The sequence below is a fragment of the Lissotriton vulgaris genome, chromosome 3_1 (genome assembly GCF_964263255.1).
Source record: "Lissotriton vulgaris chromosome 3_1, aLisVul1.2, whole genome shotgun sequence".
In the NCBI taxonomy this organism is placed as follows: domain Eukaryota; kingdom Metazoa; phylum Chordata; class Amphibia; order Caudata; family Salamandridae; genus Lissotriton; species Lissotriton vulgaris.
This window is the reverse complement of record NC_141689.1, coordinates 1,389,933,657-1,389,949,363: the sequence shown is the minus strand read 5'-3', so window position 1 is coordinate 1,389,949,363 and position 15,707 is coordinate 1,389,933,657. Positions and strand designations below refer to the sequence as shown.

Below are 15,707 nucleotides of genomic sequence, written 5' to 3'. Positions count from 1 at the left end.
CATCCTGTAAACACCACTGGCGCTGAGGAAGGCAAATTCTTTGCCGAAATGCATTCACCGACTATTTGGTGTATTTTCCAATAAAGATGCCCCCACAGTCACCCCTAAGGTGGCCTCTTCTCTTTCATTTGAGGAGGTTCTTTGGATACATATATATATATATATATATATATATATATATATATATATATATATATATATATATATATATATATATATATATATATATATATATATATATCCTAGCAGCCCGTCCCGACGTTGTCCAGGTATGAATTGCAGTCGGCCAGAAGTATATTTTTTGTAGGATTTCGTTTTGATAGCATTTCTTATCTGTGACAGGCCTGTGAAATGCTCTGATTCACAGTGCACTGCTGATGCACTTAAGAGTGCGCGTTCAGTAGTGTGGGAACTCGAGTTTCCCTACTTTATTTTTCCTTGCAATATTATATAGCGCGAACTCGAAAACATGGCATGAGCACAATTTACATTACAGAAGAACACATTCATTTGTGGTAGGCACGGGGAGACAAAGCGATTTGCCTGGAATCACAGGATGTTGAGCTGATGGCGAGATTTGAACGTAGCTCCCCAGCTCTAAAGTTCGCAACTCTAGAACTTGTGGCGGGAGGTGTGTCTAAAAGTGCATGTCGGTGCTGGCCATCAATGAGAGAGACCTGTGCATTTTTCAAATGGGTGGTGAAAAAATATGTTGCTGGAGATGTGGGCCGCCGTGCCACCAATGTACTTACCGGGGGAGGGTAAGCACCCATTATTCCGCAACTTTCTTTCCGCATACCATCACTCCGCATACTTTCATTACGAAAGTACCATGACTCCGCAATGCCATTATAACGCATGGCATTACATTTTATATGCTTTTACCACGCATACATTTACAACGAAATTCGTTGTAAATGCATGAATGGTAAAAGTATGTTTTTTTAAATGTTTCGATAAGGTAAGTATGGGTATAGGGGTATATGTTTTGGGGTACTGAGGTATATGTTTTGGGGTGTTTGGGTATTTTAAGGGTTCAGATATAGTTTTGGGTTATGGGGTACAGGGGTAATTTTAGGGTTTAGGGATAGGTTTGGGTTTTGGGGTATAGGAGTATTTTTAAGGTTCAGGGGTAGGTTTGGGTTTTGGGGTATAGGAGTATTTTTAAGGTTCTGGGGTAAGTTTGGGTTTTGGGGTACAGGGGTATTTTAAGGTTTCAGGGCTAGGTTTGGGTTTGGGGGTACAGGGGTATTTTAGGGTTCAGGGGTAGGTTTGGGTTTTGGGGTACAGGGTTATTTTTAGGGTTCAGGGCTAGGTTTGGGTTTTGGGGAACAGGGGTATTTTTAGGGTTCAGGGGTAGGTTTGGGTTTTGGGGTACAGGGGTATTTTAAGGGTTCAGGGCTAGGTTTGGGTTTTGGGGTACAGGGGTATTTTTATTTATTTTTGAAATTTTTTTTTAAAACCTTTATTATAAAAGTGCACACAGCTATTCAGCCTAACATCCCAGAGGCAAGGCAGCATAGACTCAGGAGGAGAATAGTGCAAGGCGATTAACGTCAGTACATTGCAGGTTGTTTTTTGATTTTTAATAACAAAATAACTAAACCAAGAAAGGAAACGCCAAAGGGCGCGTGAGAGTGGCAATGGAGCAATGGAGACGTAAAGGAGTCGGCCATAGGCAGGGGAGGACAGGTAGAGATTCGATAATAGAGCGAATGATAGGATAGGGAAGGGGGGGGGAAGGAAAGAGAAGGAGAATTACAAACATCAGAGAACAGTTGGTGTCACAGGTTACGGTGACAGGTTCTCGTCCACGGGGACAGGTTCCGGCGGCAAACACACATCACCCCTGTATGCATTCCATGCCCCCCACACTTTGTTCCATGTCTGAGGCCTTCCCCTGGCAACATAAACCGTCTTTTCTCTAAACATGCACCAGTCCATGTTTGCTTTCCATTGTACCACCAGGGGGGCCGCAGTAGCGCCCCACTTTTGAGCAATATCGCGCTTAGCAACCATATTGCCCAATGTCACCCAACGAGTCTGCGCCGTGTTGTGGTCAGACGGTTCCCAAACGTTAAGGAGACACCTCCGCGCCTCCGCAGCCAGCACAACCCCAGTCACCTCTCCCATGATCCGGTGTACTCTCTCCCAGTAGGGGGCAATGAAGGGACATTCCCATAGAATATGCAAAAAAGTTGCGAGAGCACCACAACCCCGACGACAAAGGCCGTCGGGCGAGAATCCCATACGTAAGAGCCGAGGGCCGGTGACATACACCCGATGAAGGATTTTGAATTGTACCAGCCGGAGACGCGAGGAGATGGCGACCTCCTTAGGGGAGGACACTGCACTCTGCCAGTCCTCATCGTCAAGTTCAAGGCCATCAGCCGTCCATTGTTCTCGCAAGCACAGGAGGAGGTCAGTTCGAACATTGATCAATTTCTTATAGGACAGGGAAATGGCACTGTCAGGCATATGGCCATCAAGGATCCTGTCCTCCAAGGGGGAACTTTCGGGGATCTCACCCTCCGCCGGCTTGGCAGAGAGAGACGCGTGTCTCAGCTGAGCGTAGCGGAAAAACTCCGAACCGCCCAAGTGATATTCGGCCTGCAATTGAGAAAAGGTCTTAACTTCGCCCTTAATGACCATATCGTCCACCCTGGAAATACCGATGAGGTCCCATTTGTCAAAGCCCTTGGTGTGCCACAGTCTGCCCAAGATATCAGAGTCGTACAGTGGGGTAAATCTAGTCAGTCTGCCCTGCCAACCCTGCGTTTTGGTAATCGTCCGCCAAATGTGAACCGCAGCCTTGGTCGGGCCTGATAGGCGCCGGTCAAAGGACCTGGAATACAAGGCGCGATAGTAGTTGCCATCACGTAAAAGCCACCTGTCCATTGCATAACCTGGGCTATTCACAGGGCCATAAAAACCGTGGTTAATAGCAGTGAGCTGGGAAGACCAGTAGTACCGACGTACATCCGGTAGGGCGATGCCTCCGTCGTACCACGGCAATGTAAGCTTCTGGATGGCGACACGAGGTCGACCCTCCCAAAGCAAGGCGCGTTGCAAGCTCTCGATCTCCCGGAAATAGCAGGACGGGACCGGGTCCTGAGTGTTCTGTAAGGCATACAGAAATCTGGGCAAGGACATCATTTTAAACAATGCCGCACGGCCCAGGAGCGAGAGCGGGAGCCTACGCCAACTATCCACGTCTCTCCGCAAACGCTGAAGAGGGGGGAGGAGATTGTGATCGTATCGCGCCTTAGAACTACCGGATATGTAAATTCCCAGGTACTTAAAGCCCTGTCCGGCCATCTGGATATTGCAGCCTCTGGGGAGGCGCGGTGTGTCTCCCTTCAAAATGTAAAGGGAGGACTTGGCCCAGTTGATGACAAGTCCAGAGTAGCGTCCAAACAGCCGGAGAACATCGCATGCCACAATGAGCGACTTGCAGGGGGAAGTGAGATAGAGCAGAATGTCATCTTGTACAGGGAAACTCTATCTTCAAAGCCCGGGGCCCAGGTTATGCCGTGTAAGTCTGGATGTACACGCAGCATGGCCGCCAGCGGTTCCAAAGCCAGAGCACACAGGAGAGGTGACAGGGGGCAACCCTGCCTGGTGCCTCGGTGAAGGGCAAAGGACACCGACACGCGGCCATTAACTGCGACATTAGCCAGCGGGCTGGCATAAAGGAGTTGCACCCAACTCCGAAAGACCGGTCCAAATCCCAGCTTTGCCAGCACCGCCCAAAGATAGCTCCACTCAAGGGAGTCAAAAGCCATCGTGGCGTCGAGAGAAGCAAGTACCGCCGGTTCCTCTAGGGTGTGAGCTCTGGCCATAACACCATGAAGTCAACGCAAATTAAGGGCAGTGTTACGGCGGGGGATAAAACCCGACTGGTCCAGGTGCACCAGATCACTAATGACTCCAACCAACCGATTGGCAAGCAGCTTGGCCAGGATCTTAGGTTCTACATTGAGGAGAGAGATGGGGCGGTAGGACCGGCACACATCTCTCGGTTTTCCCTCCTTGTGAATAACCACGATGGTGGCCAACCTCTGATCCAAGGGGAGGAGACCCTCGTCTCGTGCCTTCAAAAACATAGTCCGCAGGTGCGGGGACACCACATCCGGTCGAATTTTGTATAACTCGACCGGAATACCATTGGGGCCAGTCGCTTTACCCGACCTTAATGCACGGATCGCCAAGGCGATCTCGTCAGCGGATATGTCTCGATCTAGGTCGGCACGGTCCTCTTCAGAAAGACTAGGAAGGTCAATCGCCGAGAGGAACGCAGCCGAGTCAGCCTCGGAGTGGTCTGAGGTGGAAGTGTAGACACCCCGGAAATAATCAGCAAACGACTCGGCAATGGCACTCGGGTCCGTGACAGCCACGCCATCTTCCCCCAGAATCTCAGGCACCACACGACTAGCCATCTCGCGCCTGTCAAGCCAAGCCAGCAGTTTCCCGGCCTTGTCCCCGACGTCATAGATACGGCCTTGCTGTTCTTTGGCCAGGGTAATGGCAGTATTCGTGGCAAGATCATGGTACTCCGCTTGTTTAAGGGAAAGGTCATGCAAGAGAGAGGGGTCAGGCTCGGGTCCCAATCGGGACTCGAGGCGCAAGACCTCGTCCTCAACACACGCAAGGTCGGCATCTCTGACACGCCTGGCCTCCGCAATGAGAGCAAGAGCCTCACCCCTCAACACTGTCTTAAATGCCTCCCACAAGGTGAGAGCCGAGTCAACCGAGCCCACATTCTCTGAGAAATAGAGGTCGATGGCCTTAGCAAGGAGTGCACGAGTCTTAAAGTTACGGAAATACCATGGGCTAACCGCCACCGGGCGGTCAGAAAGGACGATGTTAAAATCAAACGAGACCCACAGCGGGGAGTGGTCGGAAATACCCCGTGCCAGAAACCGAGCCTCAGACACGGCAGACGCATGTGCAGCAAGGGTAAGAACGTAGTCTATGCGGGAGAGACTACCATGGGCACCCGAAAGGAACGAGAATTGGCGGAGCACAGGATGTAGTAGTCGCCAAGTGTCCACCAAACCCATGGAATCAAGAAAGGAAGGCAACCACAGTTGGGAACTGCGAAGATCTCTCTGTGGTTGGCGGTCCAGGGAACCAGAGCAGACTGAATTGAAGTCACCCCCCATTATCAACAGGCCAGTGGGCAAGGACAAAATGGCGCCACCAAGGTCTTGGAAGGTACTAGATTGCAGGCCCGGTGGAACATAAACCGAAAGTAATGCCAGGGAACGCCCTTCCCATCTTCCCGTGACTGCAGCGTAGCGTCCCCTCTCATCAATAACAGTGACGTCTATCTCAAGGGAAAGGGACGCACGCACCAGGATACCCGCCCCCCGGGAGCCCGAAGAGAACCCAGAGTGGGCCACCATCTTGTAACCTTTTCGGTTAAGAGCCTTGCAAGAGTTTCCTATCAAATGCATCTCTTGTAATAACACAGGCTGATCTTAAACCACCTTGTTCTCACTGAATACTAAGAGAACAATATGTATAACAATATGTATATATATATATGTATGTATGTATATCTATATCTATATCTATACTAATATAATAAAGAGAGAGCCCAAACCTTTGAGGCGGGTATTCTCAGGAACCACAGCACCAATCACAACACCCAATACCGCATTGGAAAGGGCAGTTGCAGCAGAAGGACATAGGCTATGCAGACGTCCACCATATACATTTAAAAAGTAAAAGAACTGTGCCAGCAAAGTAGTCCCTTGTGGGCGTGTCTGCATTGTGCTGTGGGCGTGGGCTGGGGGCGTGACAAACGCTGGGGGCGTGTGGTACGTTCCGCCCTTCATGCTATGTCTCATATCGTGTGCTAATCCCACCCTGCTCCCTTTAAATACCCCTGCACCCCATAATCATAACTCACCCTTACTCTTTACAATACCCCAACACCATTAAACACTACCCATCTTAACCCTATAAATATACCCTGTACCCCAAAAGCCAAACCTATCCCTGAACCCTAAAAAAACCTGTACCCCAAAACCCAAACCTAGCCCTGAACCCTATAAATACCCCTGTACCTCAAAACCCAAACCTACCCATGAACCCTAAAAATACCCCTGTACCCCAAAACCCAAACCTAGCCCTGAACCCTAAAAATACCACTGTACCCCAAAACCCAAACCTACCACTGAACCTTAAAATACCCCTGTACCCCGAAACCCAAACCTAGCCCTGAACCCTAAAAATACCCCTGTTACCCTAAAACCCAAACCTAGCCCCGAACCCTAAAAATACCCCTGTACCCCAAAACCCAAACCTAGCCCTGAACCCTTAAAATACCCCTGTACCCCAAAACGCAAACCTACCCTTGAACCCTAAAAATACCCCTATACCCCAAAACCCAAACCTAGCCCTGAACCCTAAACATACCCCTGTACCCCAAAACCCATACCTATCCCTAAACCCTAAAACTACTTCTGTACCCCAAAACCCAAAACTATATCTGAACCCTTAAAATTCCCAAACACCCCAAAACATATACCTCAGTACCCCAAAACATATACCCCTATACCCATACTTACCTTATCCAAACATTTAAAAAAAACATACTTTCACCATTCATGCATTTACAACGAATTTCGTTGTAAATGTATGCGTGGTAAAAGCATATAAAATGTAATGCCATGCGTTATAATGGCATTGCGGAGTCATGGTACTTTCGTAATGAAAGTATGCGGAGTGATGGTATGCGGAAAGAAAGTTTCGGAATAATGGGTGTTTACCCTCCCCCGGTAAGTAAATTGGTGGCACGGCGGCCCACATCTCCAGCAACATATTTTTTCACCACCCATTTGAAAAATGCACAGGTCTCTCTCATTGATGGCCAGCACCGACATACACTTTTAGACACACCTCCCGCCACAAGTTCTAGAATTGCGAACTTTAGAGCTGGGGAGCTACGTTTGAATCTCGGCATCAGCTCAACATCCTGTGATTCCAGGCAAATCGCTTTGTCTCCCCGTGCCTACCACAAACGAATGTGTTCTTCTGTAATGTAAATTGTGCCCATGCCATGTTGTCGAGTTCGAACTATATAATATTGCAAGGAAAAATAAAGTATAGAAACTCGAGTTCCCACCCTACTGAACGCGCACTCTTAAGTGCATAAGCAGTGCACTGTGAATAGGAGCTTTTCACAGGCCTGTCACAGATAAGAAATGGTATCAAAATGAAATCCTACAAAATATATACTACTGGCCGACAGCAATTCATACCTGGACAACGTCGGGACGGGCTGCTAGTTAAGATATATAGAGAGGACATGCGTCATTACGTGATGGCTAACTCTAACCTGGCTGTAACAACCTTTGTCATGTTTGGTAACAAACATGTTGCACTGTGGGAGGTATAATTCCATGCAATGTAAAGCTCCTTTGGGAGGCCCTCGTGCTTCCGGAACCAGTCTTCCAGAATCGGACAGCAAGCTAGGCCTGCTGCCGGTCACAGACACACTTCTGCCCTCCTGCTGCTGAGCCAAGCTTAAGCAGTGGAAGGCAGAACAATAGATATCATATCCTTATTCCCAAAGAGGGGGAGAGGGGCAAGAAATAAGGAATTGGCGATGTCTTCAGGAACAAATGAAGAAGATGATTTGAGTTACGGCTTTGTCCCAGGGCACGGTTTTATGTCAGACTAATCAATTTCTCCACAGCCCAGTGCTGGCCCTTCCCCTAATTCAGTCCAACAAGTCATGTCGTCCATTGGAAGAAATTGACATAGAGGCTCTTCCTGAGACGAATACTGTTGGCATTGAAATGGATTCCCTGTCTGGCCCTAAGAGTTCCGTGGACCCATATGGTTATCTGGTGGCAAAGATGTTGCTCTTGTGACAGAAATGTTGCTTACTAAGGAGACCTCTCGAGTTATTCATGATGAACTATGTGATGATTTGTGTAGCGGTGACCCTGGTGCATTGAAGAACTATTCTCTGCTGGACATTGCCACTGTCATACAGAAGAATCGCATTAGTGAGGGTAACTGTCTCGGACATGGTCTTGAGAGTGCCTCTGGATAGTATGACTAGCCATCCTTAATTATCGGCTTTGTATAGCAGTACACCATTTTCGAGGGTCTCTTTTGTTAGTTCGATGAACTCTTTGAATTGGGATTTATCTGCTACACAGGGCTCAAGTCCTAGTGCAGTCATTTTATTTGGAAGGGGAGGGAGCAGGAGCGGGACGGGCTCTGTCTAATATTTTACTTTCTGTGGAGAAGGTTCTAACCTCGGTTCTGGCCTTGTTGGATAGATTAGTTGCTAACTCTAATCATGTGCTGGATGTGTTGTCCCCAATCCTAACGGGGGTGTAGCACCTCACCTGCCATAATGTACGACTGAGGAAGGAAGAAAGCTGCTTCAAAATAAAATCTCTGGCTTACCAGGCTAATATAGTGGCAATTAATGGGATGGTAGAGATTGGAATTCAGGTGGGCAACTGTGGTGGACTTTGGGACACTCCTCTTGGGCAATCCAACGGTAATCTTGAGCCCATTAAGGAGATTGACAACATGCCCTGTTCCTCCTTCTCAAACCTTTTATCTGAAGATCAATGTCATGCAGCCTAAGGGGCAAATGTAACTGTAATTAAGAATCCTCTTCCCATTTTTCTGATATTTAAAAAAGAGGTTCCCCTTACCCCTAGGGTTGTAGTTCTGCAAGATGACAGTTATAGTGCGAAATTAACAAGGGCTCACCAAGAAGGAATTTATACTATGAAGGCTCCCGCACTCCCTCTCCCCCTTCCCCACCTGGTCGTAATAGAGCAAGAACCCAGAAGGGGAAAAATAAAGCATTAGGCAAATTATGATGTAAAAGTCTAAAGAAATTCCCTAGAAGAGTCCACTCCCATTTCTCAGCCTATCAAAGTAGAAGAGCCAATAAATGCCATTCTTTATTTAGGTTGGGAGTTTGAGTGCCCAGAAGGAACTAGTATTCCCCCTTTTCCTAATATATCAGAAGTACCAACTCTAGACGGCCATCGGCGAGAAGAAGCTCACATGAATGGTGGTAACTGTCCATAATAACTGGGGTGGTTCGAACGTGTGTATAGAGAAGGAGGATGCTGGGGATGGGAATATTCAATTGGTGAGCACTGATGAAGAGGGTAGTGGAGTTCCCCAAGAGGATGGGTGGACCGCTGGGGAACCCATCCTGGCTTTCCCTGTGAGATGGTCCCTACTGGGTATCTCCAAGGTGAAACCAGGCATCTCCGGCGTATGTGGGGGGCCGTTGTGGAGATAAGGCAAGCTAATGCCCAGAGTTGCCGAGTGTGATCCCTGGTTAGAGTAGGCACCGAGGTGAGAATTATCGAGTCCGCTGACCCTGGTCCACGACCCTGCCGCGCCGGGAATTGAACCCTGGTCCCGGGCCGTCCTCTGCTCCCGGGTCTGCTGCCTCTAACCAGTGAGCCACACCACAGGTGATCAGGTGTATTTGGATCCCCTAGCCCCACTTCTGAGTTCTAGGGTCACATTTAGTTTCAGGATTATTGCAATGTTAACCCTGGCTAATGTTGACCATTTCCAGGAAAAAGCTACCAATGTCTTTCCATTTGAAGTGACATTACACCCTAAGCTATATAGCCACAGAACAGGCACACAGAAGTCAACTAGAGATTCATGAAGTAGTACTGGGGTTGCAAATCCAAAGGATATCTCAATCTCTATTGGTAGAGACACAGGGAGGAGAGTGATAAATATTGTGCGACATGAGGATCAGAGGGTCCAGGGATCTGGAAAGGGAGATGAGCTAGCCCCCTGGAGTTGGGGTGCAGGTGCATTGAATGCAAAAAAATAACCCCATACAATTTCCAAGGTTTCAGAAGAAGCCCAGTGGCTATTCTTTCCCGAAATTTTGCGGACCTGGGATATTCTAATTCCAAGTGAAATATTGTAATGCTTTTTTTTCAATGATAATTTGCTTACAGGAAACCTGGATATGCTATGATTTTAAATACGAGAAATTATTTTATGTTATTGTGCAGCAAAACCTACTGTAAAAGGTCACACCATTGCAGGTATAGCTATTTTACTCAGTAGCAGTATAAATTGGAATCCTATGGTTTTTGTCTATCCCTCAAATCATTGCATCTGTGTAAAGTTATCTCTTTGCAATGTAATCGGAGGATTGTATACATCTTTTATTTTGGTAAATGTTTAGATTCCCACTGGGAGGTGGTCTGACTCTTTAGTTTAGTCCATGTTCTCTTTTGAACATAAAATTAGTGTCTCGGAAGAATGTACACTGATAATCATGTTGGTAGATTTTAATACTAAAATCTTGAATTGTTCCTTTTTGACTTTTGGAATTTAGAGTTGGATGAGGGGTGTAGTTCCCAGAGGCAATTTTACCTGGTAATATTAGATTAGATAGGTGGGGTCAATGCTTTTTGGATTGCCTTAGAACCAATGACCTCATTGCTGTACATGTCAAAACAGCGAGTTTAGGGCCTTCACAATAGAACCCTATTGCCTGGTTTGAAAAACAGCTGTGCCTGTTTCTATCATGTGGGAGTAAGAAAAGAATTACCAATGGTAAACCTTTAGTAATTACTCCCTGGGAGGTAAAAAAGGTAAATCATGATTTAAATTCCTCAGTAAGGAAACAATTTAAGCAGCCATCGCTATTGAGGCAAAGGGAAATCAAACAGTTGAAGCGGGTGAGAACAAGACTGAAGATGTCTGAACGAAGGAGGGATCATAAATAGATTAAGCTGCGAGAAGTGCCATTTTCTGGTGACTCTAGTATATATTGGACCTTAATATTGAATACTGTGATTCTAGAATGAAGGCGGAGGCCATTTCAATATCTGATGCAGAGTGGACCCAATGTATCTTGCAACTATATGCAACCAATCCTAGTTGCGGGTTTTTGTTGGAGTCGAATGTTGAGTCTCCCTTAGTGAATGTATATCGCCCTCCTCTTTTTGAGGTATAGAGAGTTTTATTAAGGGCGCAAGGTATTATGGGGCAAATGGCCTAAATTTACTCCCAATATCTTTTACTAAGCAAGAGGTTTCTGCATGGGCTTGTTTTTTGCGCCTGGTGTTTCAATATTGTTACTTGTTTGGGGCTATACTGTTTTCCTGGAAAGGAAGTGTTGTGGTGCCTTTATATAAAAAGGGTCCTAAAGCCTCTCCCACTAGCTTCAGGCAGAAAGCATTATTGGATGCATTGGGAAATTGTTCGCCAAGATTATCCTTCTGCACCTTCAATACTGGGCATTCAATAATAACCTTGTCCCTGTGTGGCAGTCTGGTTTTCATACGCATTTTGGTGCCCTACTATAGGAAGGTAGGATCCTTTTGCATGGTTACCCCCACTTTTTGCCTGGTACTGTGATGGTTTCTGACTAGTCTGACTGGGATCCTGCTAACCAAGACCCCCATCTCTGTGCTTTCTCCCCTAAATTGGTATGGGAAGTACTTCGGTACATCCCAGATTGGACACTGGCGTACCCTTATCAGTCCCTAGAATATGAGACTAATGTACCCAGGGCATAGGTACACCAGGGGTCCCCCACAGGCTGAAGCATGTATTATGCCAGCCATGGGAGACCACTCAAACTGTGACTACAGGCCTACCATTACACTCTGTGTTAGCTGGTACTAGCACCACTTATGAATGATATAGGTTTCCCTATATCTAAGGTGACTTCACTTAAAACGTATAAGTCACCCCTAAAGCAGGCCTTTCAATCCTGACTGCAGAGTGCTCGGTTTAAAGAGTGAGGGTGCACTGCATGAGCAGGACACCCCTACAACCTTCGGAGTCCATTCTTCTGGGTTGTAAGTGAATCAGGCATTAAGGTATATAGAGTGGCCATGAGTCATTACATGATGGCTAACACTAACCTGGCTGTAACCAACTCTGTCATGTTTGGTTTCAAACATGTTGCGGTGTGGGTGGTATGATTCCATGCACCATAAAGCTCCTTTGGGAGGCCCTCGTTGCTTCCGGTACCAGTCTGCCAGAACCGGACAGCAAGCTAGGCCTGCTTCTGGCCAGAGACACTTTTCTGCCCTACTGCTGCTGAGCCAAGCTTGAGCAGGAGAAGGCAGAACAATAAATATCATGTCACAGGGAGGTGCAACCACCTCCCAGACAAAGTGTAGTGTATTGGGGCAGGGTGAAGGCGCCTGCCAGCACTGCATAGTCCGCGTGCAGGGCACATTTGGTGTCCTCCATGCATAGTCCAGTTCAATCCAGTTCAGGGAGTCCTTGGCTCCCGCTCTGGCACGAAACTGTACAAAGGACAGGGAAGTATTCTCCCCCTCGTCCAGGCCCTCCTTTTGGGGGAACCCCATAATCGTTCCTACCCTTTCCTTAGGAACCTTAAGGGCTTAGCTGTTAGTGGGTCCCTAGATTCATTGTGGGACATGATTAATTTCAAGACACCACTTTTTATTCTACCATCTGGGCACTCTGGACTTTACTGGACTTTGCTCTAGGCATCAAGACTGCAACTAGGAAGACTCCTGCAGCTCTTGATCTCTTCACCGTGCACGTTTGCTGCAACGTCCATGCCTGTGCTCCATACAGGAACCTTCCAAGGCCTGTGGGCATCCAAGACACCTGAAGGAATCTCTCTTGAAGTAAAGGAGTCACTGCCTTGCATCTGCAGGCACCAGAGGCACCATAACTAAGCTGACTGGTCTGCTGATCCTGGGCTCCCACAGACTCCGGAAGGCTCAGCAACACAGGTGGTGGTTCTTCACATCCCTCGAGGCCTGCCCTGTCCTCTCACCAAATTTGAGGCCAGTATCCCTCGGAGCCACAGGAACCAAACCCCTGTTCACCATGTCGACTTGCTGTTGCAAAGGCTTGTTGGCTTCCTTCCATCAAGATCTTCGGGCTCCAAGTAGCCCCCACCTCAGGCATCTCCTGAGACTAAGAGCTTTGTCCTCACAGTATCATTTGCACCATAGGCCTGCATCTTTGATGGGCTGCTTGAGTTCCTCTTGCTACTCCAGTGCCTCTGAGGGTCTTCTTTGATTCTGTGGGCTCCACTGATTGCTCAGGGCCTGCCCAGACTACCCTGCTTGTGGTGAGTCACCTCGACCTAACTGGTCTCGACACTGCACCTTCTTCGCTTCCACGTTATTTGCAGTTGCCAAGGCTTGTTGGTGCCCCCGACGGACACCAACCCCTCAACTCTCGACATCCGCCGTGGGACAGTTGTGAACGGTTCCTGGCCTTCCACAGTGTTACCTGGTCCTCACTGCTGCTGCTCCAAGGTCACTGTCATCTCTGCTGCAACACCCAACTTCGGTGGGCTTTCGTCTTCCAGGTCTTCTGGTCACGTCCAAGTGGCATACACTCTGTCCCCTCTGCTTGAAGGTACTTCTCCACTTGAATCCACCTTTGGGTTCCAAAGGACACTTTCACCTTCTCCAGCAGTGGCATCTTCCTGAAGTCCTCCATTGAGTTTGACTGCGGTCTCCGAAGCCACTTCACATCTATGCACCCGGCTTACCTGGTGTAGGTGTACTGGTTCCTAGGGTATCCACGGGTGGGGTGGCTCTCCAAACTATTGCTTTCCACTGGGTTTCTTCCGGGTCCACTGGGAAGGGTCCTTCCTCTTTAAAATTGCAACTCCAACTTACCCGTTGACTTGCAATGAACCCACAGTTGTGTTCCCACTCTGCACATGGCCTACGTAGGGCTCCTGATTACTTATCTCGGGTGGTTCCAAGGGTCCCCGGCTCTTCTACTTATACTGGGTATAGTCTTGACTCGAGTCAAGGTTCGTATACAACTATTTTAGTATATGATTTGGTCTCCCCTGGTGACCATTGTATATTGTGTGCTACTTACCAGTTTTTATTGAAAAGTATTGGGTGTGTTGTGTATATCTCAGGCTAGGAGATATATAAATGTGTTAGTTGAGTATCTTATAATAAATACTTATTTTTATAAATATACTGTGTCGTACTTTTTTACTTAATCTATACTTATAAGATTATTTTCTGGTAAAACAAGCTGTTTTACACTCTCTCTGGACTAAGCCTGAAGGCTGCTCTCCACAGCTACCACTTAGAGAACTTTCTAAGGTTGTCTAAGACCACCATCAGCATTGTCTGGTTTGGTGAAAGGTGCCCACTTCCATAGGTGTGCATCATATACCAAGTCAGCTTCTCACACCTAGAAAATATTATGGCCCTCCAAATACTGATTGAAAAGTATCCTGTGCATAAGGGTATGGCTTTATATTTAGCGTTTATTGATTTTGCCCCAGCGTTCGACATGGTTGACCGTGGGACGCTTTGGAGCAAATTGGTTGTACTGGCGATCCCCCACACTTGTTTAATTTAATTGTTGTTCTGCACTCTACAATTTGGACTCAGGTCTTGATGGGAGGGAACTATGGTCTGCCCAGTATTGTAGAGACACTCAATGGTACTGTATTAAATAGAAGTACTGTAATGAAAAATTGGACTTCTTGTTTGCTGCATTTTCTATGTTTGAACAGTTTCCTGTATTAGCTAAGAATTGTTTTGTAATGTTTGATTGATCCAATTGCGGATTTGCACTTTATCTGTTTTTATCAAAGTAGAGTATGTTCGTATGCTGAATTACATTTTCGTGTATTTTATATTTCCATATACTGTATACTGTGTGAATTGCTTTTATAAAAACCTTGTTTATATTTTATGTGAATCTCTGCGAGTTCCAAATCATAATAAAATCTTTGTCTTGGACTTGAATTATAGATGCAGGTGACATTTGCAGTTACCTCGGGTGTAGGCGCCAAGGCAACCATGTTATGGGCATACTGTTCCTTTCATTGTTTTCGGCTTCAAGATTAAGATTCACTCATAACTTTAATATAACATGGATATTTTTTTACTTTGTTCCCAGCTCCTGTAATTACATTAGCACCAAAAAGAATCCACAATATCACCGGGGCTCAGGTGTACCTTTCCTGTGAAGTGAAGGCAGTTCCGACTCCCATTATCACCTGGAGAAAGGTATGTCAATGGCAGACAGCATATTCATAACATGCAAATAAGAAGCTAGTACTCTTGGGCTCAGACTGTTTAGGAAGTATTTATTGACAGAACTTAAAGGAAATTAATGCATAAAACGTAAGCGCAGCCTTGAATGTGGAACAGAGTCTTTAAATATTTTGTATGCATTGCCTAGTTCAGCCAATTCGATCAATCAATCAATCACTCAATCATGTTTTTTTCTGAAAGAATATATAGAATGTTCCTAAAAAAGTCATAAAAAGTGCAAAATAATATTACAAATCACTGGATAAAAAAGAAAACAATTAAAAATGCTTATCCTGAAGTGTTATTTTAAAATGACAGGATGTATAAAGGCATAAAAAGTGCATATGCAACCATGTCTATTCAATAGTTTAATAACTGTGTTTCAATTTGACACTTCTCAGGTGACAGAATCTCCCAAAGGAACTAAGCTTCTGGAAGACTTGCCTGGGGACCGAGTAAACGTGGCTGTCCAAATTCGAGGTGGTCCTTCCAGACATGAAAGCACGGGCTGGGTTCTGGTGAGGTTTTAATCATTTTCTTTAAATTCTTGAAGACTGGTAAATGACTTCAGTCTTGAAGCGCTGGACTCTAATGGAAATGACTGATACACAAAGAGGTTACTTTGAGGAGAACACAACTTTGTTGCTATCTCTATAC

The 15,707-nt window shown here is 46.5% G+C and overlaps 1 protein-coding gene across 1 annotated transcript in view; it reads left to right on the top strand.

Moving 5' to 3' along the window:
• The window catches only part of IGFBPL1 (insulin like growth factor binding protein like 1), a 256,928-nt gene that overhangs the window by 128,760 nt on the left and 112,461 nt on the right, over positions 1-15,707 (top strand). The window contains exons 2-3 of the mRNA XM_086963205.1: positions 14,914-15,023; positions 15,452-15,568. Coding sequence (XP_086819331.1) covers positions 14,914-15,023; positions 15,452-15,568 — 227 coding nt within the window. The remainder of the gene's footprint in view (positions 1-14,913; positions 15,024-15,451; positions 15,569-15,707) is intronic.